The 25,598-nt window shown below is 47.9% G+C and overlaps 1 protein-coding gene across 1 annotated transcript in view; it reads left to right on the forward strand.

Annotated features, from left to right (window-relative positions):
* Positions 1-18,249: 18,249 nt before the first annotated feature.
* Positions 18,250-25,598, forward strand: part of LOC120381652 (zinc finger protein 91-like) — a gene marked incomplete at its 3' end in the record, with an annotated part of 230,735 nt that continues 223,386 nt past the window's right edge. The window contains exon 1 of the mRNA XM_039499792.1: positions 18,250-18,847. Coding sequence (XP_039355726.1) covers positions 18,252-18,847 — 596 coding nt within the window. The remainder of the gene's footprint in view (positions 18,848-25,598) is intronic.

The raw sequence follows: 25,598 nt of genomic DNA on the forward strand, positions 1-25,598 counted from the left end.
GGAATGATTTCAGAATTACTGACTCTGGGAGGTGGGAGAGAGGGGAGAGCTGAGAGAGCCGCTTGCTCTGCCACGCTCAACTCTGGTAGCCTCCATGTTACCTCATCCTCCACCTCCCCCATGTCTCTGCTCAGCGCTGCTCTAATTTGATTATAATGCCACTGGCTTTACAGAGCTCCTAGACAGGAGCTACATCACGAGGGGGGCAGTACTGAGAGGAAATACATCACAGGGAGGGTGTAATTATCCTGAAGTGAAACATTCCAGTCTAGGAAGTGAAAGACTTCAAGTACTTCATTACTTAAAATTACGCTTGAAAGGATGATTTTGATAATAAATTGCAGTAAATGTTAATTTCACTGTACACACACACACAGATTAAAAATATTGATATAGGTAATATACATAATGCTTCTGGAGAAAGTGGAGTGGATTTAAGGCTATTTATACTGTATATTTTGGGTATGAGATTGACAATTTCTTTGAACAGTTCTATGATTTGGGCTTTTGGACTCTCAGCAGTTACTGTTATTAAATAATTGTTGTCTGAGGACCCCATAACTTCCACAGCTCTGAACATTGAAATTGTAAACATTGGAAAAAGGGTTTAAAAAATAGAATCTCTATCTTCTTTGAAATTAAAAAGAAAGAAATAGACACAATGAATTTTGTCAAACTCCACTTAACAGCAATTGTAATATGCTAGGGGATGGAAATTCACAACTAAGGCACCAACCTTAATTCTGCCCTGAAGGGAGACCAGGCAATTGCCGTAGGGGCTACGAATTAGGCGTTAGTGTATATTGTTCCAGATTACAAATCGGTGTGATCTAAAGACACGTGAAATCTTTTCCTCAGATATCACTGGGCCACTGGGTTGTTTCTCTTAGTGGTAATTCCCAGAAGTGAACAGATTAGTAACATTATCAGTTCTACAAGTGGCCATTTCAGATTCTCTGGGGGAGTGTCGATTTTGCACTAGGGGCCAGGTCCTTGGAGAGACGGAACCTTGGTTTCATTTTAACTTCTCCATGCTCAGCAGCTTCTGGAATTTGGTTCAAAGTATTTACATGTTTCCCTGCCCTGTTCTTAAAAAGTGCTGCTTTAGAAAGTGGAGAAGGGCAGGAACTGACTGCAGGATCAGTAGCCGAGTCCCTTAGATATTTATAGCTCATCAGAAGGAGGACGGGGATTGGTGGGTGTCTGGGGATTTAATAATAAACATACAAATATCATTGTTCTTAGTGAATTTTCATCTTCTAATTCCCATAACCCACTAATTATCCCTGGCTGCCCCCCGGCAGTCTGGGGAGGAGAACTGGAACCGAAGGCACAAGTTATCTTTCAGTGGCTGACTCAGTCACCCAGAGTCAGTGATGAGCTGCAGCCGGTTCAGCACTGGTTCTGGAACCGGTTGTTAAATTTAGACGCCTGTTAGAACTGGCTGTCCCGCCTGGGACAACTTGTTCTAAAAGGGCATTTAAATTTAACAACCACTCCCTGCTGTGGCCCCAGCTCACCTCAGCTCTGCCTCCACCTGCTGCCATGAATGCTCCGCCTGCTTCTCCTCCCCTGCTTCCCGCAATCAGCTGTTCGCGGGAAGCCTGGGGGCTGAGAAGCAAGCAGGCTTCCCGCTTAGGAACAGGAAGATGGAGCTGAGGTAGGGGTAGAGGGAACGAGGAGGGCCATGCGCCGCCGGTCTTCAGCCGCCTCCTGCCCTGCCCGGCTCTGGCCGCGGCCCTGCCCAGCCCCGTCCCTCCCGGCCGCCTGCCTGCCTCCGTCCCTCCCCGCCCCAAGGCCTCCCCCAACCGCCTCGGCCCGCCTCCGGCCCTCCCCAGCCCCGCGGCCTCCCGGCCGCCTGGCTCCTGCCACGGCCCTCCCGGCACCGCGGCCCGGCTGCCCGTCTCGGCTGCGGCCCTCCCGGCCCCGCCGCAACCCAGCTCCGGGCCCAGCGCGGCCGCCACCTCACCTACCCAGAGGCCAGGTCCGGGCGCGACGCGGCCCCGGCTGCCCAGCCCGGCCCCGTGGCTCTGGCGGCGGCCCTCCCTGCTCGCCGGCCAGCCGCCTGGCTCTGGCCACCCGGCCCCACCGCATCCTCCGGCCGTGCGACTCCTGCCCCGGAGCGGTGCTGCAGTCCAGGCTCCCGCCTCAGCCATGGCCGGACTGCAGCACCGCCAGCCCCGTCCAGGCAGCGCGGGAAGGGGGCCGGGAGGGGGTGTGGGAGAGAGGGCAGGGGAGTGGAGAGGGGTGGGGAGGAGTGGAGAGGAGTGGGGGGGGTCGGAGGGAAGGGAAGAGGGGATTGAATAGGCAAGGGTCCCGGGAGGGCAGCCAGAAATGATCAGGGGTTGGATGGGGCGTGGGAGGCAGTCAGGGGCAAGGGTTCCAGGGGCTGTCAGGTACAGGGAAGGGGTGGATGGGGCAGGGCTTCCTGGGGCATGATCCTCCAGGGGTGAGGGGGGAACCGGTTTGTTATGTTTTTGGCAGCACATAACTGCACAGAGTGAATTTAACTTCACTGGATAAAGCCCGAGTTGCTGAGCTCTGCAGAGGGGTGGGGAGGTGAATTCCATCCCCCATTCTTGAGCAATTCTCACCCTGACCTCAGACACTACCCCACCTTCCCCTGCAGTGATGGACCCACTTGATGCTGCCAGAGCCATCTGCCATGGGAGCTAGAGAGGACAGAGGCCCAGCTCCAGAACGGCTCCCTGCCCACAGCCCCAAGCTGTGCTAGAGTTGCCCTGACTTTCCAATCTGCAGATCAGTCCGGCTGTCCCCAGCCCGTGCACCCACCACACACAATCTTGTCACAACAAACATCCCAGGATTGGGAAAGACCATCGGCTGGCTGCAGTCTCCCGTTGCTGCTGTGAGGAGTGGGGTGGTCCTCACAGAGGATACAAACATACCCAGGGGCAGAAGGAAATGTAGTTTCTTCCAGGGGTTTGCAATGTTTGGATTAGAGTCGTGCGCTCTGTCTGCCAGTTTGTCCCCTACTGCCAGTTTCAGCTCTCTTGGAGAGACTAGCTGGGGGAGGTAATTGTTTTAGAACCAATTAAAAATACCTCTTGCTGTCCTGGGACCAACATGGGTACAAATAACTTTCCTCTGTACTTCTCCCATCTCACCTCCCTCAGCTGAGACTGTCCTATGTGATAGGAAAATAAGGGTTCAGTCCTGTTGCTGGATTGGGTCTTGCCAGCACTAACGGGAGTGAAAGCCTGTGTGCATTAATGACAGCAGCAGCTCTGGGACTCACACATAGGGAGAAGAGATGGGAGTAAGCAGGTTGTGTTTGTGACAGGTGTGAGTTACTCAGGTGGGAATTCTGCAATCACATGCACGCACAGAATTCACGTCCAGCGCAGAATTTCTTTTTGGCTTGAAGAAGATATTCTGCCTGAGCAGTGCTACAGTTCTGCCTTTCACCCACCAGAGGCCCCTGTGGCACCAGAACAGGCAGCAGCCAGCTGGGTTCATCTTGGTGGGAATTTGTTGCCCCAAGCTATACCCCAAATGGGAGGAGAGTTAGTGGGTGCAACTGGGGAGAGTCCTGAGACACGGCTGCCGCTGGGGGTGGGGAGAGGGTGGTCATTCTCGCCTCGCAAGATGGTGTGGAAAGGGCACAGGAGGAGCAAGTGTCCCCTATGGAGACTGCCCAGCCCCAGGTTATCCAGTCCCAGACGCTTCTTCCCCACCGTACCCAAACCTCTTCACCCTCCAGCCATCAGTTGCCAGGCTTCCTCGCTGCGAGCCCTTCCTGACTGCAGAGACCCTCTGAGCCAGTCGTGTCAGGGCTCAGCCCTCTGGCTGCGTCCTCAGGGCACTTTCTTCCTCTCTCGGGGCACCGTGCCACAGGGACCCCACAAAGCTACATTGCTCAGGCTTTGGCTTCAGCCCCGGGTGGTGGGGCTCAGGGCCCTGGACTTCAGCCCCATGCGCTGGGACTAGAGCTTTCTGCCCTGGGCCTCAGTGAGTCTAATGCTGCCCTTGCTTGGCCCTGCCCTGAAAACTGCTAGTGGACTCAGGGGCCCAGGACCCTGGTTGAGAACCACTGTCTTACCCCACGACTCACAGCAATGTTCAGGTTACTGCCAGTCATAGAAGCCTAGAATATCAGGGCTGGAAGGAACCTCCGGAGGGATCCCGACCAACCCCCGGCTCACAGCAGGACCCACCCGCAACTGCATCACCCCAGCCAGGGCTTTGTCAAGCCTGACCTCATGCCAAAGGGCCAGTCACTTACTGAGGTCAATTGAATCTTAGATCTCACAACAAAGACAATACTTGTAGCCAGTCCTGTCATAACCTGTATTAAGATTTATTTAAAAGGAAAGGAGAGTTGTTTACGAAGTTAAAGCAGGTAATCCTATAGATGCAGACGAGTTACAGTGTTAAATTTCAAATGGTAAAAGAAGCTTCTATAATAAGCAAGCTCTGCATCTTTTTTAGGACTAACCCAGGCTAATCAGCTGGGGATCTCATACTTATGCCTAGAAACTTTATCCCCCCAGAGTCCAAGCAGCTACAGATCATCAGTTCCTTCTATATGGGGTTTTCATCCCTTCCTGCCATGTGCTCTGAGCTGCAAACTCAGCTAATGGGAAGTCAAGAGCACAACAACAGTCTTTTGTTGTCTTTAACATCCCATAATAGTCTATGTGGTGTTGATGAACCTTTCCTGCCAGGCAGTGTAATGCATCTGGCTGTCAATCAACACTCCACCTAGGTAAAGTCTCTCTCCTCTGGTGATTTACAGAGCCACAGAGGCTCCCAATGCAACTAGTCAGATATTAACCCAGGCAGCCACTCACAAGCATTCAATAAAGTGTAAACGCATTCTTATAATCCTAATACCTAATATTAACACAGGTGAGTCAAACTGATTCCACTGTGTGTTTGTCCCTGTTCAATGAAGACGGGGGCTTTTGCAAGAGCTAACACCTCATCTGCCAGTGTCACAGGCAGGCTGGACAGGGATGGTGTCTCTAGCCTCTGTTTGCCAGAAGCTGGGAATGGGTGACGGGGGGGATCACTTGATGATTCCGTGTTCTGGTCATTCCCTCTGAAGCACCTGGCATTGGCCACTGAGCTAGATGGACCATTGCTCTGATGCAGTGGGCAGCTCTTATGTTCTCATGTTCACAGTCTGTAGGAGGAGTATCTACTCACTTGGACTCCCTGGGGAGCCACAGAAAGGAACAAGATGTGCTGAGGCAAGAAGGCCCAGTCTCAGAGCCCCCGGGCTCACGCTTCCCAAAGGCTAAAACTAGGCCCAGCCCATGAAGGGGGCACTGCCAGGAGAGACTGGATAAAGGCTGGAGCATCAAACAGCTTTGTAAACCTGAGAGAGCTGCCTTGGGGACAGTGACAGGGAGAATCCCCAGAGTGACTCCTTTGATTCTGCTCGTCTCTGGCCTTTGGTTCTTAGAATTATAGAACTGGAAGAGGCCTCGAGAGGTAGCTAGGCCAGTCCCCTACACTCAAGGCAGGACTAAGTATTATCTAGACAATCCCTGACAGGTGTTTGTCCAGCCTGCTCTTAAATATCCCCAGTGATGGAGATTCCACAACCTCCCTACACTATTTGTTCTGGAGTTTAACCACTCTGACAGTTAGGAAGTTTTTTCCTAATCTCCATCCTAAATTGCCCTTGCTTCAATTTAAGGCCATTATTTCTTGTCCTATCCTCAGAGGTTAAGAACAATTTTTTCTTCCACATCCCTGTAACAACCTTTTATGTACTTGAAAACTATTATCATGTCCTCTCTACTCCAGACTAAACAAACCCAATTTTTCCAGTCTTCCCACATAGGTCATGTTTTCTAGACCTTTAATCATTTTTGTTGCTCTTCTATGGACTTTCTCCAATTTGTCCACATCTTTCCTCATATGTGGCTCCCACAAATGGACACAGTACTCCAGTTGTGGCCTAACTGCACAGAGTGGAGTGGAAGAATTACTACTTGTGTCTTGCTTACAGTACTCCCTCAAATACATCCCAGAATGATGTTTGCCCTTTTGCACTGTTGACTTGTACTTAGCTTGTGATCCACTCTGGCCCCCAGCTCCCATTCCGCAGTGCTCCTTCCTGGGCAGGAATTTCCCATTTTGTACGTGTGCACCTGATTGTTCCTTCCTAAATGAAGCACTTTGCATTTGTCCTAATTGAATTTCATCCTATTTACTTCAGGTCTTTTCTCCAGATCATTTTGAATTTTAATCATAGAAGATCAGGGTTGGAAGGGAACACAGGAGGTATCTAGTCCAACCCCCTGTTCAAAGCAGGACCAATCCCCAGACAGATTTTTGCCCCAAATCCCTAAATGGCCCCCTCAAGGATTGAACTCTCAGCTTTGGGTTTAGCAGGCCGATGCTCAAACCACTGAGCTCTCCTTCCCTGGCCTATCCTCTAAAACACTTGCAACACCTCCCAGCTTTGTATTGTCTGCAAACTTGGTAAGTGTAACAGAGGATGTTACTGGGAGGGTTTCACCGTGTCTCAGAGGGTCACACCCTGGTGGGAGGAGCCTAGGCCTGTACTGGGATAAGGTCACTCTGTGTTCACAGTGTGGCAGAACCTAGAGTGTCCATTAGCAGGGAAAAATCAGGGGGGAATCAGCTTGTGGAATGGACAAAAGCCCCCTCTGCATTCTCTCACATTGCTCTTCTCGTCCTGGCAGGCTACAGATTAACGTCCACGTTTTGCTCCAGATCATTTCATCCTCCCAAAGGGAAGGAAATGGCTGCAATGGAGCTGGCTCAGGTAAGGGATTACCAGGGAGCTGGTGGTGGGTTCTGCTTGGAGGGAGAGAAGCAGTAAATGCATAGGAGGGTGGGAGCTGCTGGAGGTGGTGGGAGGCAGGAAATATCTCAGGTGGAGAAAGGGAAGGGACAGGATGTGACAAACCTGCTGAGACTTGTGTACTCTAGGGTGTGCTGGGTTGTCACCCCGGGGTGCAGTCTGGGGGGCTTCTGGGAACCGCTGTGCCCTCTAACCCTCAAGCTGGGCTGGCCCTTCTCTCACGGCTTTGCTGGAGATTCAGCCAGCCTCTCCAGGGCCTGTTATCACCCAACATGACAGTAGGTGGCGCCATACACCCAACTAAGCTACCTGAATGCTTTACCTGAGCCACTCAAGGACAGATAGAGACAACAGCCAATTTCCCAGCTCCCCAGCCTTGCACACCTGCTGTAGTATAAATTCAGAATTATCCCATCTTATAGTGCACAGGAATCTCTGTAATGTCAGCTCATTCATATAGTTCCCCTTCCCATCGATATGGGAGAGATATTCACAACAAGCCTGTGCTAACCAAGCTAACCAAGCTCAGCTTTTCCCCAAACACTCACTCAAAATGCACTGATTAAGATAAAGCATAAAACAAGTTTATTAATGGCAGAAAGGTAGATCTAAAGTAATTATTGTTAGAACAAAAAAGGAGCCGGTTGATCCAGAGGCGGATATGAATGCAGGCTTCTCTATTGCGTTACTTGTTCCCCTGGACAGCTATCGAGTAAGCACTGGATTAGTTACATCACTCGCCTTTTATCCAAGTTTGTATGTAAACACCCACATCCGTTACAACACCCCAAAACCCCTTATTAAGTAGTAGAAACGCTCATACAATTAGTATACCCACCCCTATCCACTATCACAGTATTACACATATCATAGAGGCGTTTTTACCTTGAAAATACCGTTCTTTGCAATAACGTGTTGCCACAAATTTCCCTAAACAGCAGTTCTCAGGGTATGGAGGAAGGGTCAATGAGCAGTTCTCGGGGAGGGAGGAAGGGGCCATAAGCCAGGGCTTGTTTATGTAGCTGGGAAAGGAAGGGAGGGGGAGGTAACATTTCTTTTACTTTCTTTCACACAAAGGACATTCATTCCAACAACTACACTTCTCATGCAGCTGCATCAATGTCAATTCTTACAAGCAACAGAGAGAGGAAAAATATGGCAACTTATTTGTTAAGCAAAGAATTCCTGCCTGCTTATGCCTTTGTCCCCAATGCATGTCAGCACATTAGCAGCTTCCCAGCTCTTTTACTGAACCCTAACGTATCCCAACACTTCTAAGTGATAGCAAACAGATCAAAGCAGATTACTTAGCAGATAACCAAAAGCTCAAACTAAGCCTAACATACTATCTGGATAGAATTTGAATTAGCAATTTCTCACCCTGACTGATGATAGAAGCAGTCCCCCAAGTTTCCATACACAAGCTAGAAATCCCTTTACCCTGGGAGCAGCAGTTCCCCCAGTTCAGTCTTTGTTCCTCAGGTGTTTCCAGGAGTTCTCTTGTGTGGGGAATGAGGCCAAGAGATGATGTCACACCCCACCTTATGTAGCTTTTCCATATGGCGGGAACCATTTGTTCCAAACTAAGTTCCCAGTCCAGTTTGTGGAAAAATACAGGTACCAAAATGGAGTTCGTTGTCATGTGGTCTAGTCACATGTCCTAGCATGTCCTGCTGAGTCATAGTAGCCATGACTCATAGGCTGGCTGAAACAATCACAGGAAGGCTAAGCTCTTCCACAGTCCATTGTCTTTGTTGATGAGCCATCAGCACTGTCTGGCTTCTTCATTGTTGTACCTGAAAGGCTCGTTGTGGGTGTTACCCAGAGTAAGCACATTTGAAATACAGATACAGAGTCAGTATCCAGAACTTCCAATACAAACATGATGCATGCACACAAATAGGATAATCATATTCAGCACATGACGCATCTTGCACAAAATGCATCATAATTATGTCCTAATCATATTATAACCATACCACTATGCTGAATATGGGGTGTAGTGTCAGATAGGGCCTAATTTCAAGGCACGGATTTGGGAATGGAACTTCCGCTCTTTGTGGAACAGGAAATAACCCTCCAGCCAGGGCTGGGACAACTTCCCAGACTCCCAGTGCTGGAGCCTGAATCTACTGACACTTCATTAGTTACCCCCACCCCCGATCTTTGTGGTAACTGCAAACTTTATCCGTGATGATTTTATATTCTGTTCTAGGTCATTGATAAGAATGTTAAATAGCACACGGGCAAAAAGCAATCCTTGTGGGAACCCACTAGAAATAAATCCACTCGACCATGGTTCCCCATTTACCATTCCAGTTTTTAATCTATTTAATGTATGCTGTGTTTATTTTGTATCATTCTAGTTTTTTAGTCAAAATATTGTGCTGAATCAAGTCATATGCCTGACAGAAGTCTAGATATATTACATCAATAATATTAGCTGCAACCAAAGTTTTGATCTTATCTAATAAGGATATCCAGTTAGTTTGATAGGATCTATTTTCTCTAAACCTTTGTTAATAGGTACTAATTATATTACCTTCCTTTAATTCTTTATTAACGAAATCCAGTATCGACTGCTCCGTTATATTGCTCAGTATTGATATCAGACTGACACTCTTGTAATTAGCTGGATCATCTCTGTTACACTTTTAGTATTGGCACAGCATTAGCTTAATTCCAGTCTTCTGGAAATTCCCCAGTGTTCCAAGTCCTAATTACAATCAACATTAATAGTCCACCACGCTCCTCCACCAGGTCTTTAAAAACTCTTGGATACAAGTTATCCAGACCTGCTGATTTAAACATGTCTAACTGTAATAACTGCTGTTTAATGTCCTTGTGAGTTCTTGTTGGAATGGAAAGAGTGTCATCGTCAACATCTTGTGATACAGACAGCATCTGTTTTTCTCCAAATCCAGGAGAGAACACTTATTGAACACTTTTACCTCTTCTGCATTATTTTTGATAATTCTGCCATTTCCGTCTAGTAATTTATCACTATCATTGTTAGGATTAATATACTTTTCAAACCTTCCTTCTTATTTTCATTGATTGGTCATTGATTTCCCTTACCAATTTTCTACAATTCTGACCTTCTAACTCAGGGGTGAGCAACCTTTCAGAAGTCTTCATTTATTCACTCTAATTTAAGGTTTTGAGTGTGCCAGTAATACATTTTAACATTTGTAGAAGATCTTTCTCTGTCTATAATATATAACTAAACTATTGTTGTATGTAAAGTAAATAAGGCTTTTAAAATGTTTAAGAAACTTAATTTAAAATTAAATTAAAATGCAGAGCCCCCCGGACAGGTGGCCAGGACCCGGGCATTGTGAGTGCCACTGAAAATCAGCTTGCGTGCTGCCTTCAGCACCCGTGCCATAGGTTGCCTACCCCTGTGTGACGTTATTGATATAAACTGGGACCATATAGAACATGGTTTGCAACCAAGGTCCTGTAGTGGCACCAAATCTTAGGTAAAGGGGGTCATCTAAGGTGTCTAAGACCAGGTTATGGGTTGCTGGTTATGATTATGCTGTCTATATGTATGTATCATTTTGTAGTTGAAGTTATAAGTATTGGCTTTATACTGTCTGTATTTTGTATTTGTGCTCTGCTTCTGGGTGACATCCCAGACAAGTTGGTGTTAGCTCTGCCTAGCCTGCTTGATGGCCCATTAAGGACCATCAGCTACACAATTGACCCATGGAGAGAAGGCAGATAGGCCTTGTAACTCAGCAAAGTGCAGGGACTGGCCCATGTGACTCCAGACTCCATTTTGCTGTAATTTTCCACAGTAAGGACAAAGAGGTTCTTACACCTGGAAAAGCCTGTATAAGGCTGATGCCTCATCTCCATCTGGTCTTCAATCCTGCTTCTTACCTCTGGAGGGACTTTGCTACAAGCTGAAGCTCTGCACAAAGGACTAATGACCCATCCCAGCTGGGATGTACTCCAGAGACTTGATTTGAACCTGCAGCTTATGCCATCACTGCTACAAGCCTGAACTAAGAACTTTGCCATTACTGTATGTAATTGATTCCATCTAACCAATTCTAGCTCTCATCTCTACCTTTTTCCCTTTATGAATAAACCTTTAGATTTTAGATTCTAAAGGATTGGCAACAGCGTGATTTGTGGGTAAGATCTGATTTGTATATTGACCTGGGTCTGGGGCTTGATTCTTTGGGATCGAGAGAACCTTTTCCTTTTACTGGGGTGTTGGTTTTATAACCATTCATCCCCGGACGAGTGGCACTGGTGGTGATACTGGGAGACTGGAGTTTTTAAGGAAATTGCTTGTGTGACTTGTGGTTAACCAGTGGGGTGAAACCAAAGTCCTTCTTGTCTGGCTGGTTTGGTTTGCCTTAAAGGTGGAAAAACCCCAGGCTTGGGCTGTGACTGCCCTGTTTGAGCAATTGGTCCTGAATTGGCACTCTCAGTTAGGTCCCGCCAGAACCGCCTCGTCACACCCTGTTCTAACTAATATTCTTTACTACTGACTTCCCTTTTCTTCCTTATATTTTATTTGGAGAGTGTTTCCTACCAGGGAGCCATTAGTAGGGTCCAGAGCCAGCCCCATCTCCTATATCAAACTGTGGCTAGTAGGTATGTGATAAATGTGACGACCCTGCCTGCGTCTGTCAGCTGGGAGACACAAAGACTCTCTTTCTACCCTCTGATGCTGCCTGGCTGCTCTAAGCTAGGTGGGGTGGGACTCTGTTAACATGTGCCTCCCGGAGCTTCCATTTACCTGGTGCTGCTGTTCCGTGAATAGGGGATTGTGACTGGGGCAGCAGGTACTGAATGTTGGACTCTTGCTCTTTCAGGGGCCGGTGACTTTCGAGGAGGTGGCTGTGTATTTCACCAGGGAGGAATGGGCTCTGCTGGACCCTGTTCAGAGAGCCCTCTACAGGGATGTCATGCAGGAGAACTATGAGACGGTGACCTCGCTGGGTAAGGAGTCCTGTCCCCTGGGTTATTAGAAGCTGTGGGGTCTCTGAAGAACCTGAGTAGTAATAACTTTATACCTTTATTCGTCATACAAGTTTTGACAAGTTTCCTTGCCCCCTTTTTTTTGCCTTATCTCTCACCCACTAGAATCATTTTTGGACATGTGCCTTTTTGGTGCTGTCACACATTTTAAAATTGCATTGAATGTATCCTTATTGGCTACATTAGTAACTATATTAATAACTGTAACTTTCATGCCTTTTCCTCATTTTAAGAGGAAAATATGCTACCTGTAGAATTCTAAATTGAGTAAATAGGTGTGTGACTGATGCATGGCTTGTGTGACAGTCAGATGAGCTCCTCTTTCGATAGGAGAGCGTATAGGTGTTGCCATTCAGGACCCCACGGGTGAAGGGAGAACAGAGCTGTGAGAGGGGAGGAGAAGGGGGGAGTAGATAATTCTGGGGTGTCAGGACATGGGGAGGGTGTGTGCAGGGTTAGAGCTAAAAGCAGCAGGGAGGGATGAGGTAGTGAGAGACGAGGAGGGAACACAAGAAGCTCCCAAGGTGCCGGCAGGTGGTGCTGGCTGAGAGTAATGGGAAGAAGTGGAGAGGAGTGTGGAGGAAGGGCACCGAGGAAGTGGCTCAGTCTCAGGTGTTGAAGCTAAGTGGCCTGTCCTTGTGGAAGAGTGGGAGCCCTTGGGGGTCTAGTGCACTCAAGGGGCACCCCCCAAGGACTGTTTAAAAGCCAGGGCATTGCAGCCTTATGGGGAAAATATATAAAACAAGAAAAGGATCTAAATGCGTGTTTACCATCGCTCCCTCTCAGTCCTCATGGGAATCCTGATCCGTTCCAAAGTGTATTAAAACCTTCCTTAAAGGCTCACCTCTTGGTTATCAGGTCATGTCCATTTGTTAGAGGGTTTTCCTTAACCCTCCCACTTCCCTGGTTCTTGTCACGCAGACAGCAAGCAGCAAAAGACCAGAAGTCTGAAGCACAGATAATGCGATGTTTATTGGGGTTATTTCCAAGCAAGCATATTCCACTGCCCTAATGAACTTACACGTAGAAAAATTAATTATGCAGCAGACAGAAACAATTAGAGAACCAGACTGATTAACAAGGTAAAAGTGGTGGCCATAAAGATAAAACAATACAGAAATGAGGGTTTCACAACCACAACCATTGATAAGGGATTTCTTGCCAGACCGGATGCTATCAGACTAAGTTTTCATTAACCATCTTAAGATTCAGAGAGGTAGCCGTGTTACTCTGGTTCTGTAAAGGCAGCAAAGAATCCTGTGGCACCTTATAGACTAACAGACGTTTTGCAGCATGAGCTTTCGTGGGTGAATACCCACTTCGTCGGATGCAAGTAGTGGAAATTTCAGGGGCAGGTAGATATATGCAAGCAAGAAGCAGGCTAGAGATAACGAGGTTAGATCAATCAGGAGGATGAGGCCCTGTTCTAGCAGTTGAGGTGTGAAAACCAAGGGAGGAGAAACTGGTTCTGTAGTTGGCAAGCCATTCACAGTCTTTGTTTAATCCTGAGCTGATGGTGTCAAATTTGCAGATGAACTGAAGCTCAGCAGTTTCTCTTTGAAGTCTGGTCCTAAAGTTTTTTTGCCGCAGGATGGCCACCTTAAAATCTGCTATTGTGTGGCCAAGGAGGTTGAAGTGTTCTCCTACAGGTTTTTTTATATTGCCATTCCTAATATCTGATTTGTGTCCATTTATCCTTTTCCTTAGAGACTGTCCAGTTTGGCCGATGTACATAGCAGAGGGGCATTGCTGGCATATGATGGCATATATTACATTGGTGGACGTGCAGGTGAATGAACCGGTGATGGTGTGGCTGATCTGGTTAGGTCCTGTGATGGTGTTGCTGGTGTAGATATGTGGGCAGAGTTGGCATCGAGGTTTGTTGCATGGATTGGTTCCTGAGCTTGAGTTACTATGATGCGGTGTGCAGTTACTAGTGAGAATATGCTTCAGGTTGGCAGGCTGTCTGTGGGCGAGGACTGGCCTGCCATCTTAAGATCTGTTTCTTTATCTGGTGGTGATAGGCACTATCAGGACAGGATCATCTTCCTAACAGCCCAGTAGCATCTTATTTCAGTGTGACTGGTTTGGGATGTGAGGATGTGACCCTTCGCTTCCCAGCTTATGGCTGCCCCTGCTGCTTAGCCAAAGGCCTTAGCCTAAGAACAAGGCCTCAGACTGTCACAGTGAGAGAAGGCCCATACACAGGCGGACTGAGATTTTGATTCTTAGCTAGTTACAGGGGTATAAAGACAAAGTGATAAAAATACCCTAAGTTCTTAAACTATAGGCTTTACAGGCAGGCCTGAATGTCTATTCTAACAGTGGGTTCTAGCCCTTTCTACCCCATTCTGTGTCTGTCTTGTCTATTTAGATCAGGGTCAGCAACTTTTCAGAAGTGCTGTGCCGAGTCTTCATTTATTCACTCTAATTTAAGGTTCCGTGTGCCAGTAACACATTTTAACGTTTTTAGAAGGTCTCTTTCTATAAGTCTATAATATAGAAATAAACTATTGTTGTATGTAAAATAAATAAGGTTTTTAAAATGTTTAAGAAGCTTAATCTAAAATTAAATTAAAATGCAGAGCCCCCCCTCGGACCAGGGGCCAGGACCCAGGCAGTGTGAGTGCCACTGAAAATCAGCTCGCTGCCGCAGGTTGCCTACCCCTGATTTAGATTGTAAATTCTTCAGGGCATGGGCCATCTACTATTCTCTGTCTGCCACTTTGAGCCAAGGAAGATGGCCTTGGGATGCGTAGCCTTATTTGGGGTGTGTTCATAGAATCATAGAATCTCAGGGTTGGAAGGGACCTCAGGAGGTCATCTAGTCCAACCCCCTGCTCAAAGCAGGACCAAACCAACTAAATCATCTCAGCCAGGGCTTTGTCAAGCCTGACTTTAAAAACCTCTAAGGAAGGCGATTCCACCACCTCCCTAGGTAACCCATTCCAGTTCTTCACCACCCTACTAGTGAAAAAGTTTTTCCTAATGTCGAACCTAAACCTCCCCCTCTGCAACTTGAGACCATTACTCCTTGTTCTGTCATCTTCTACCACTGAGAACAGTCTAGATCCATCCTCTTTGGAACCCCCTTTCAGGTAGTTGAAAGCAGCTATCAAATCCCTCCTCATTCTTCTCTTCTGCAGACTAAACAATCCCAGTTCCCTCAGCCTCTCCTCATAAGTCATGTGCTCCAGCCCCCTAATCATTTTTGTTGCCCTCCGCTGGACTCTCTCCAATTTATCCACATCCTTCTTGTAGTGTGGGGCCCAAAACTGGACACAGTACTCCAAATGAGGCCTCACCAGTGCTGAATAGAGGGGAACGATCACATCCTCGATCTGCTGGAAATGCCCCTACTTATACAACCCAAAATGCCATTAGCCTTCTTGGCAACAAGGGCACCCTGCTGACTCATATCCAGCTTTTCGTCCACCGTAACCCCTAGATCCTTTTCTGCAGAACTGCTGCCCAGCCATTCGGTCCCTAGTCTGTAGCAGTGCATGGGATTCTTCCGTCCTAAGTGCAGGACTCTGCACTTGTCCTTGTTGAACCTCATCAGGTTTCTTTTGGCCCAATCCTCTAATTTGTCTAGGTCCCTCTGTATCCTATCCCTATCCTCCAGCGTATCAACCACTCTTCCCAGTTTAGTGTCATCTGCAAACTTGCTAAGGGTGCAGTCCACACCATCCTCCAGATCGTTAATGAAGATATTGAACAAAACCGGCCCCAGCACCGACCCTTGGGGCGTTCCACTTGATACCAGCTGCCAACTAGACATGAAACCATTGATCACTACCCGTTGAGCCCGACCATCTAGCCAGTTTTCTATCCACCTTACCATCCATTCATCCAGCCCAGACTTCTTTAACTTGCTGGCAAGAATACTGTGGGAGACTGTATCAAAAGCTTTGCTAAAGTCCAGAAATAGCACATCCACTGCTTTCCCCTCATCAACAGAGCCGGTTATCTCATCATAGAAGGCAATTAGGTTAGTCAGGCATGACTTGCCCTTCGTGAATCCATGCTGACTGTTCCTGATCAGTTTCACCTCCTTTAGGTGGTTCAGAATTGATTCCTTGAGGACCTGTTCCATGATTTTTCCAGGGACTGAGGTGAGACTGACTGGCCTGTAGTTAGTAATGTTGATTTGATTTATCAACTTAATTTAATGTGTATTGTAATTATTTTAATTAATTAATAATAATACTTAATAATTTATATTAATTAATATGAGTTTAGGCTCGCCAATTTGTTTGATCAGAAGATAAAAGTTCGTGTTTCGAATCAGGTTCCGCAGAATTGATAAAGGGACCTTCGGGGGTATGACAGAAAGCTCACACGGAGACAGATATAGTCATAAAGACTTTTTATTAAAATCAATGAAATAGTAAGTAAATTGTAAAACACGTAGAATTACAGAGTTATAATTGTATTACTGTTATTCAGGAGATACATATGATGATACAATATTATGTGCTGCAAACTTTGGTTAATATTCACACCCTGTTTTGATAAACTGGTGTTTGCCTCACCTCTGGCAGTTCTGGTTTCACAGCTCTTGCAAGGGAAACTAATGTAAAGAGCTTTCAAAGCTACTTTGGAATTTACTTTTTAGCTCAACTAAATAATCTAATACACAAATTAAAATAAAATTTAGAGAGACCAAACTTAGCGAGTTCCTTTTGAACTTGAAGTTTGAAAAGAAAATAAGTGCGGCCTATTACTGGTTAATAGCTGTCGTAGATGCATAACATGAATACGTAGTTGAAGATGGTGAAGTGTAGAGAAGAAGGAGAGGTCAAGGTGCGGGTAAAAAGAGGTAGGTTACCTCTTTTTATAGAAATAAATGCCGGAAATCCTTCCTCTTATGCCCAAATTTCAGTCTTCCCCCATAGAAATGTTAGGGTACGCTTACTCCATAGGCTAGTATGTGTGTGCGTATGGATGGCAGATATCTGCGCATTTGTGGGGTACTTGTTAAGTCTGTGAGTACAACTTTGAAAAATCCCATTTACTATTCTTCATTGTCTGTTGGTCTCGGTAAAGGGTCTTAGACCTAAGCGTAGGCACTTTATTTGAGCATAGGAAAAACAGTTCCTTTTCTGGGTAAAAGGGCACAGGATATAGCTATGCTAACTTTGCTTTAGCTTAAAATGCAGGTTTTTGGCCTGTAGGTTTCTTGCATTACAGCCAAACATAGGTTTATTAATTCATATTAAAAATATCACTATACTGTACTTATTAGAAAAGAGATATTGATGCAGGCAAGCAGATGAATCCTGAGGGCTACAGATGATACTGCCTAAAAATGAGATGGGGTTAAAACTATGGAATATTCTTTGTGACAAGTATCCCACAAATTCCACTGACCTCCCTTGTTTTCTTTGCCTGCAGTAGGCTTTCCAATTTCCAAACCTGATGTGATCTCGCAGCTGGAACGAGGGGAAGAACCGTGGGTCCCAGACCTCCAGGGCTCTGAGAAAGAAGTGGTCCCGAGAGCTGCCTTCGCAGGTGAGGACTTGGTTAAACAACTCAACAACTGCTTAGGAATGCAGGAAACATTTGGGATGCCCTACAAAGACCCTGTGAGCTCTTCAAGGTCAGGATTGTTTCCTGCAGATGTGGAATCATTATGGCAGATTTCACTCATGCCTTCCCTCCTATTCTGACTGACAACTGGCAGCAGGTCCCTCCCTGATCTCACTTTCCCCTGAGAGTTATGGTGCAATGAGGACCCAGAACTGATGCCTTCCTCTCTTCTCTGTGGAAGGGTTTGGGAAAATCAGCACCTGATAGGCTTGATCTCTCCCACATATATTTTGTATCAGAGGGTAGCCGTGTTAGTCTGGTTCTTTGCTGCTTTTACATATATTTTGGTTTGTTCAGCCCTTGTTCCATTCCTCTCTCGGCCAGGTCCTTTGTCTGAGGCACAGGGAGTGACCTATGTGTGGATTCTCTCTGTCGCCCATCCGGCGATGGGTTGGTGCGTGAGAACGAGGAGGAGAAACCCCAGCAGGAAGACACTGTGCAAGTAGATCCACATTGGATGATATCAGGAAGATACAAAGGGAATGTTTCCAGGAGGTGTGCAGTCCCAGAAAACACAAAAGCCTGTGAGACTCAGCAGAGGCCAGAGGAAAACTACAGTAGCGACTCAACCCTTATTCCACGCAACAGAATCAACTTGGAAGAGACGCTACATGTGCCATGAGTGCGGGAAAAGCTTCAATCGGCGCTCAACACTTATCACACATAGGAGAATCCACACGGGGGAGACGCCCTACACGTGCTCTGACTGCGGGAAAAGCTTTGGGCGGAGCTCTCACCTTATCAGACATGAGACAATCCACACAGGGGAGACGCCCTACACGTGCTCTGAGTGCGGGAAAAGCTTCTTTCAGAGCTCAAACCTTATCAGACATCAGAGAATCCACACAGGGAGATGCCTACACGTGCTCTGAGTGCGGGAAAAGCCGGGCGGAGCTCTGACCGTATCAGACATGAGACAATCCACACAGGGGAGACGCCCTACACGTGCTCTGACTGCGGGAAAAGCTTCAATCAGAGCTCAAACCTTATCAGACATCAGAGAATCCACACAGGGGAGACGCCCTACACGTGCTCTGAGTGCGGGAGAAGCTTCGGGCGGAGCTCTAACCTTATCACACATCAGAGAATCCACACAGGGGAGATGCCCTACACGTGCTCTGAGTGCGGGAAAAGCTTCGGGTGGAGCTCTGACCTTATCAGACATGAGAGAATCCACACAGGGGAGATGCCCTACAAGTGCTCTGAGTGCGGGAAAAGCTTCGGGCGGAGCTCTAACCTTATCACACATCAGAGAATCCACACAGGGGAGACGCCCTACAAGTGCTCTGAGTGCGGGAAAAGCTTCAGGTGGCGCTCTCACCTTATCACACATCAGAGAATCCACACAGGGGAGCTGCCCTACACGTGTTCTGAGTGCGGGAAAAGCTTCAGTCAGCGCACAAGCCTTATGAGACATCACAAAATCCACATGAGAGAGAATTGTTATAAATCCCTTGACTAGGGCTGGCCAAAGTTTGGTTTTTTTTAATTACATTTGCTAATTCCCACATAGTGATTTTTGCACCATCTTCACCGTGGTGTGTCAGCTCCACCAGATCAGTTGCCTGCTTCTGCCTTTTGCAGCTCACCCTTCTTTGGGGTCAGTCCTGTGATCTTTTCTATCACCTCCTTTCCTTTGAGTCGAAGGAGTGTGTGTCCCTCCTGCCAGGAATGTTCATCAGCTCCAGGTGGGGGGAGAGAGGTTTGATCCCAACAAGCTACACTGAGGCAAAAACTACCTGTGCCTGACAGCCACTAGGGCTGTACAGGAGGTTGGCTGCTCAAGTTAGTGATCTTAATGTAAACATTTGTAGTGCAGATGCAGCCCAGGTGCAGTGGTTGCCATTAGCTTTCCCCTTGACCTGACCTAAACTCCATCATTTTCACTAGTCTAAACAAACCCTGAGCATCACGGTTATACTGTTCCCCCATTTCACAGCAATTGTTAGTCATCGAGTTCTCCCTTGGGGAACCAATTGTTTCATTCCCAGTTGCTGTGATGTTGCTTCAGGTTGTGCTGGGGAGCAGATATTTTTAGTATCATTTTCCACACTTAAAAAGAGCAGGAACAGGGCAGGGATAGGGAAAAATGTCATTTCACCCATTGTAACAACAGATGTAGTTAGGGTCAGAGGGATTCCCTTATTCCCCATCACCATCCTCCTTCAATCCGTGCTAGAGCCTAAGAATCCTTTTCCTTTCCCCCGTTGTGGGATGGGAGACTTCCAAAAGTGATCCCTGTGCTATAGCACACGGCTAAGCTCAGAGAATAAACCCCCAGTAGCCCCTGAGCTTTGCTTTTTGAATTCTGTGTTTCCGATTACTTCAAGCCTGGGCACTGTGAATATTTACCAGTTTCTCTAGCACTGTTCCTACCGCTGTTTCTGTAACATATTTTGTTTTTTATGGGACAGGGTTGTTATTCCTTTGCCTAACCCCAACCTCGAAGGCCAGGGTGTCTGTTTTCTCTGGCCCCTCCCCACAGACAAATCTGACATGGTTGCACCTGCCAGGAGCAAACAAAAAGCTCCACCGGTCACACACACAAAGCAGATAGACACACACAAGATACAGAAGAAACTGAATTATTTGAGCTATCAACATTTAAATTTTCCCACAGCATGTTAGTTCTGAAGGTTGTTTTAATTTATTTTCTTGGAACCAGAAATGGGGAAAGAGACACTGGAGTCAGTGGAATAACAGCAGGGAGGGATAAGTCTCATGATTTGCCACTAACCAAAGGCTTTATAAATAGAGCGATAATGTTACTGAATGGTCTGGCTAACCCTGCAGTTACACTGCTTGGTACCTCTTCTCAGCCGGGCGTGGCGTGGCAGCTCTCTCCTTGGGGTGGCAGCTGCCTCTGTTATGTTGACAGATCCAGGCTGGTGATGAGGTGGTGGGTGGGATTGAACCGGGGACCTCTGGAGCTTAGTGTGGGGGCCTCTACAGCATGAACTAAAAGCCACCCGGCTGTTAGCGAGGGCTGTAGAGAAGACAGGTTTTATTGCTCCCTCTAAGTGATCTCGGTGCCACTAGCTGGGACACCCCACCACCCCCTGGAGGTGTGTGGGTTACGTACTTCCCCTAGCTGAGGAAGCGCATCCTGAGCTTCGGAGAGTTCCCAGCTGTAATCCCAGACAACCCCTGTAACGATGCAACCACTGGCAGGACGCTATTGAGAGTATCAATTCAGGACAAATTGCTTGGAGCAGGGCAGTCAGCCCGAGGCTGGGTGTCCTTCACTATTAAAGCACGTCACACCCGCCATGCAGAGAGGACTTTGGTTTCACCCCACTGGCCAATCGGACATCATACAAGCAATTCCCTCAGCTATTCCAGTTCCCTTCTATCATCCCCAGCCCCGCTCCTTATGGGGATGAATGGTTATGAAAACCAAAACCCCAGTAAAAGAAAACAGGTTCTCTCAAAGGACCCCAAAGGACCAAGCAACAGATGCAGGTCAATAGACAAGTCAGATCTTACCCACAAATCACGCTCTTGCAAATCCTTTAGCGTTGTTATGGAAAAATTGATCCATGTGTTGTGTTTTCAATCAGATCAGCTTAAGGCCTTTTATTGATTAGAAGCACGCAGGGGAGAACCGTTATGGAAACGGCCTCCCCGAAGCTGGTTACAGACAGCCTTATAAAGCTTAAAACCACAATCGTAATATGCAAGTTACATACATCATTTCCTTATTATTTTGCTAAAAAAAATTGCAAAGTTAATGCTGATTGGAGCAGGAGTAAATTTCTTCCATATTAGGCTTTTCCTGTTCTTACTTATCTGTTCTATGCGGTTACGTGTTGACAGTAGGGATATTACAAAAAAATTTTCAGTCGGGGACTGTTAGGACTTTCCACTGTCTCCTCCGTGCCCCTGCTTGGCTTGTCTGGCCGGCCCTGGCAGCTTGACATGAGGCCTGGGCCTACAAGGCCTTGGATAACACTGGATTTTCCCTTACAACATCTAAAATATAAAGGTTCATTCATAAAAAGAAAGAAATATAGATGAGAGTTAAAATTTTTAAAGGAATTAATTACACACAGTAATGGCAAAGTTCTTCGTTCAGGCTTGTAGCAGTGATGGCATAAACTGCAGGTTCAAATCAAGTCTCCGGAGTCCGTCCACAGCTGGGATGGGTCATTCAGTCCTTTGTACAGAGCTTCAGTTTGTAGCAAAGTCCCTCCAGAGACATGAAGCAGGATTGAAAACAAGATGGAGACGAGGCATCAGCCTTTTCTAGCCTCTTGCCATGTGGTCTTTCCTTTCTTTGTCCCAAGGACACTCTGTCCAGCACGTGGCACAGAAAAACCTTAGAGTTCTCTCCATAGGCAGGTCCTGCAGACCTTGCTGAGTCACAAGGCTTATCTGCCTTCTCTCAATGGGTTGATTGTATAGCTGATGGTCCTTAATGGGCCACTAAGCAGGCTAGGCAGAACTGACACCAACTTGTCTGGGGTGTTCCCAGAAGCAGAGCACAAGTTTGAAGTACGGGCAGCATAGAGCCAATATTCATAACATCAACTACAAAATGATACACATCTAGAGATAGCATCATTATAATCAGCCAATCAGCCTCTCCATAGACCTCTTACACGACACCTTTCTACAATATTGGCTGCAAATATAGAACAGTGGTCGCAAGGGTGATCTATACAGTTACAGATTATGTCAATAACGTCACAGGAGGTGACACGGCATCAGTGAGACTGATACTGGAATACTGCCTCTAATTTTGGTGTCTTCATTTGAAAAAGATGTGAAATTGGAGCTGGGGCAGCAAAGAGCCACCAAAGGTTCTGAGGGCTGGAGAAAAATGCCTTCTAGTGAGCTATTGAAAGAGCTCAACCTGTTTAGCTGATCAAAAGAAGATTGAAAGGTGACTTCATTGAAGTGTTGAAGTGCCTAAATGGAGAGAAAAGATTTGGTATTAAAGGGCTCTTTAATCCAGCAGATAAAGGAATAACAAGACCCAATGGCTGGAAGATGAAAAGAGACAAATTTGTATTACAACTAAGGCACAAATATTCAACAGCGAGGATGATCCCAGGAACAAGCTACCAAGGAAAGTGGTGGATTCTCCATCTCCTGATGTCATTTCATGAAGACTAGATGCCTTTCTGGAATGTGTTTGCCCCCAAAGTAGCTCTTGTGTCATACAGGAGGCCTGTGATATGCAGGGGGTCAGATTAGATGCTCTAATGGTCTTTTCTGGCCATAAAGTCGACTAATTTCTAAAAAACCGAGTGCAGCATTGGGAGCAGCGTCTGATGTTTCCCTGTCTAGCCGGCTTGCTGCCTAGAACGAATGCTCCTTGAGTGGGGTGATCCCCAGGAGTAGCTCAAACCTCCAAAGTGCCTGGCCAGGGCAGGACATTAGCCCAGCAAGGGAGGGGCGTGGCAGTGACATCACAAAGGCCTTTGGCAGGACCTCAGACTATTGGTCCACGGTGGTGGGGAGGTAGTGACCTCACAGAGAGATGCTGACATCAGCCAGGCAGGACAGGGGCGAGGGGCCAGGGAAACCTCAGAGACCCCTGTGGCTTTGCTTCAGCAAGTCTCCTTCTCCAGGTCTCTCTTTGAGGACTGAGTGAGTATTCGGGTTCACGGACGTGAGCGCCAGGAGGAATCTCTTTCAAGTTTTCTCCTTCCCTTTTAGTGATTTTACTAGAAAACAGCCGTCCCTGTTTAGAAGGTAAGAGTCTCCTCGAGGTGTGAAACCTGTTCAGAATGATCCATCTTTTGCAGGGGAGTGCTCTGCAGTTCCCACTGTGGGAGGTCCACCCAAAAATGTGGGGCTAAAATAGTGCTCGGGCAGTGATCCCCACCAGTGACCTGGGCCATCCTTTGGGTTCTCTGGTGAGAACCCTCCGCCTCCCGTCCTCAGTCTCTACCCTGATTGGCTGAGCAGGGGGTTATTGACAGGGAGGAGACTCAGGTCCTTGTTGGTCTCTTTTAAGACCAAGGAAATAAGTCAGAACCAGTTCTATGTTTGATGAATTTTGCTGTTCTCTGCATTAATTGTATCTGAGCAGTTCATGATTCTCTCTAACATTGCAGTTCTCCTCAAATACTTGCTGAATAATTCCTGTGCACTGTTGTAGGTCTGGAGCTCATCACAGAGCACTTTATTCAGGTCATTCAATGTCTGAAATTCAAGATCTGATGGTTAGTTTGTAAAAGCAGCAAAGAGTCCTGTGGCACCTTATAGACTAGCAGATGTTTTGGAGCATGAGCTTTCGTGGGTGAATACCCACTTCGTCGGATGCATGTAGTGGGAATTTCCAGGGCAGGTATATTGAAAATCAGGGCTCTTGGGTCCTATTCCCAACTCTGCCACTGACTGGCTGTGTGACCTAAGACAAGTCAATTCTCCTTTCTCAGTGTTAGCTTCTCCCTCGTTCGAGTAGGGATAATAATGATCCGCTCCTGCCTACCTCATGGTCTGTGGAGGCAGGGCCAGCGCGAGGTTTTTTGCCGCCGCAAGGAAAAAACATTTTGGCTGCCCCCACCGCAGCCCTGGGCTCCCCATAACCCTTGCTGCCTGAACCCTGGGTCACTGGGCTCTCCCCCCCCCACACACACCCCTGCACTCTCCTTCCATCCCAGCCCTGGGTCACTGGTAACTTGCTCCCAGGACAGATCATTCAGCAGGAATTTTGGATGTGCACAGAACACAGACAGGACTGGTTCCCGCATGGTTACAGAACTGCAGTAAAGTGGAACAATTTTCAGCTTGTGTGATTGGAGGAGATCTGGATGCATATTGTAAGACTGTCCTCCATAAATGAGGAAAAGTTGAGGTGCCTTTATTATTCTTTGTTTCTATGGGGAATTTGCCAGTGCAATATCACTGTCTTCCTTTTAAACAAACAAAACTAGAAAAAAATGGCAATGACTGTTGAAAATAGCAATTCCAGTCCTAAAAACCCCTGGGAAGCATTTCTTGCTCAATTTTATCTAGTAGGATGCCACTGAAACAATGGGATCAAGAAACCTGCATCACTGAAAGTGCAGCCATGGAGACACCACACACCAGCCTTCCCTAGCAGGGGCAGGGGGGGTGAGAAGGGACATCATCTGAGCTCCCTGCATCCAGGTCACTTTCCTCAGCCGGGCTGCATAAGGGGAGGGCAGAGAACCCCTCACAGCCCAGCCCAGGTGGGGAAAGTGACCAGGACGCAGGGAGCACATAGTGTTGCTCCTCGCTCCCCCCAGCCTCTGTGGGGCCACGGAGGAGCATTGGGGCAGGGGAGAGCAGTGAGCACCTTTGCACGGCCACACGGTGCCCTTTGACCCCCTGGAGCCCTGGGCGGCTGCCGTGGGCCCCACCCCTAAGACCGGCTGGGCTCCCCAGCACGAACAGCAGAGACACAGGGAGACTAGCCACCCACTGAGCAGAGGTAGCCTGGGTGGCTGGTAATGGAGGCTTGGGGGGGCTCAGCCTCCCCAAACCTTGCGTCGCCAAGGGGACAGTGGGGCCCATGACTAGGGGCCCTGGCCAAATTGGGCCCCCCTGGAAAAGTCTCCCCCATGTCAGCCCCAGGGCTGCAGGAGCTCCCACTCCCTGCTACGGCCCGGGGGCTGCAGCAGGGCACAGAGCTTCTCTGGTCTCGGGGCCGGGGTAAAGGAGTGACAGGGTGGGGTCAGTGGGAAGGGTGGAACAGAGGTGACAGTGGGTGGGGCCGTGGGTGGACGGGGGCGGAGCCACACACAGAAGTGGGGGCAGGGTTCGGTGCTGGGGCCCCTGCACTTGTTCTCCCTTTCCCTGGGCTTTGGCATCACCAGCCCCTGCTTAGCGAGTAGGGGTCAGTGGTCCCCAAAATGTGGGGCAGGACTCCTAGGGGGACACAGGAAGATTGATGGGGCACCTCAGGGCCTGAGCCAGACCCCATGGAGGGCAGGGAGGGAGCCCCACTCAGCCCCACTCTGCCCCAGCTCTTCCCCAACCCCACCCACAGCCGGGGCCCCAGGCTCCCAGCCCGGCCGCGACCCCCATACCCCAGTCCCCACCCCACACCCCACCAAACAACCGCCCCACACCCCCCCCCGGTTCTCGACCGCGGCTTCCGAGGGGCCACAGCCATGGACACGAGGGCGCAGTGTGAAATGTTTGGGGACCACTGGGTTAGGGTGATGTCCTCAATCACTTCTCTGCAGTCCAATGAAAGTGATTCCTCACCCACCCACCCCTC

Source organism: Mauremys reevesii, linkage group 14 (genome assembly GCF_016161935.1).
Source record: "Mauremys reevesii isolate NIE-2019 linkage group 14, ASM1616193v1, whole genome shotgun sequence".
NCBI classification, from domain to species: Eukaryota; Metazoa; Chordata; order Testudines; family Geoemydidae; genus Mauremys; species Mauremys reevesii.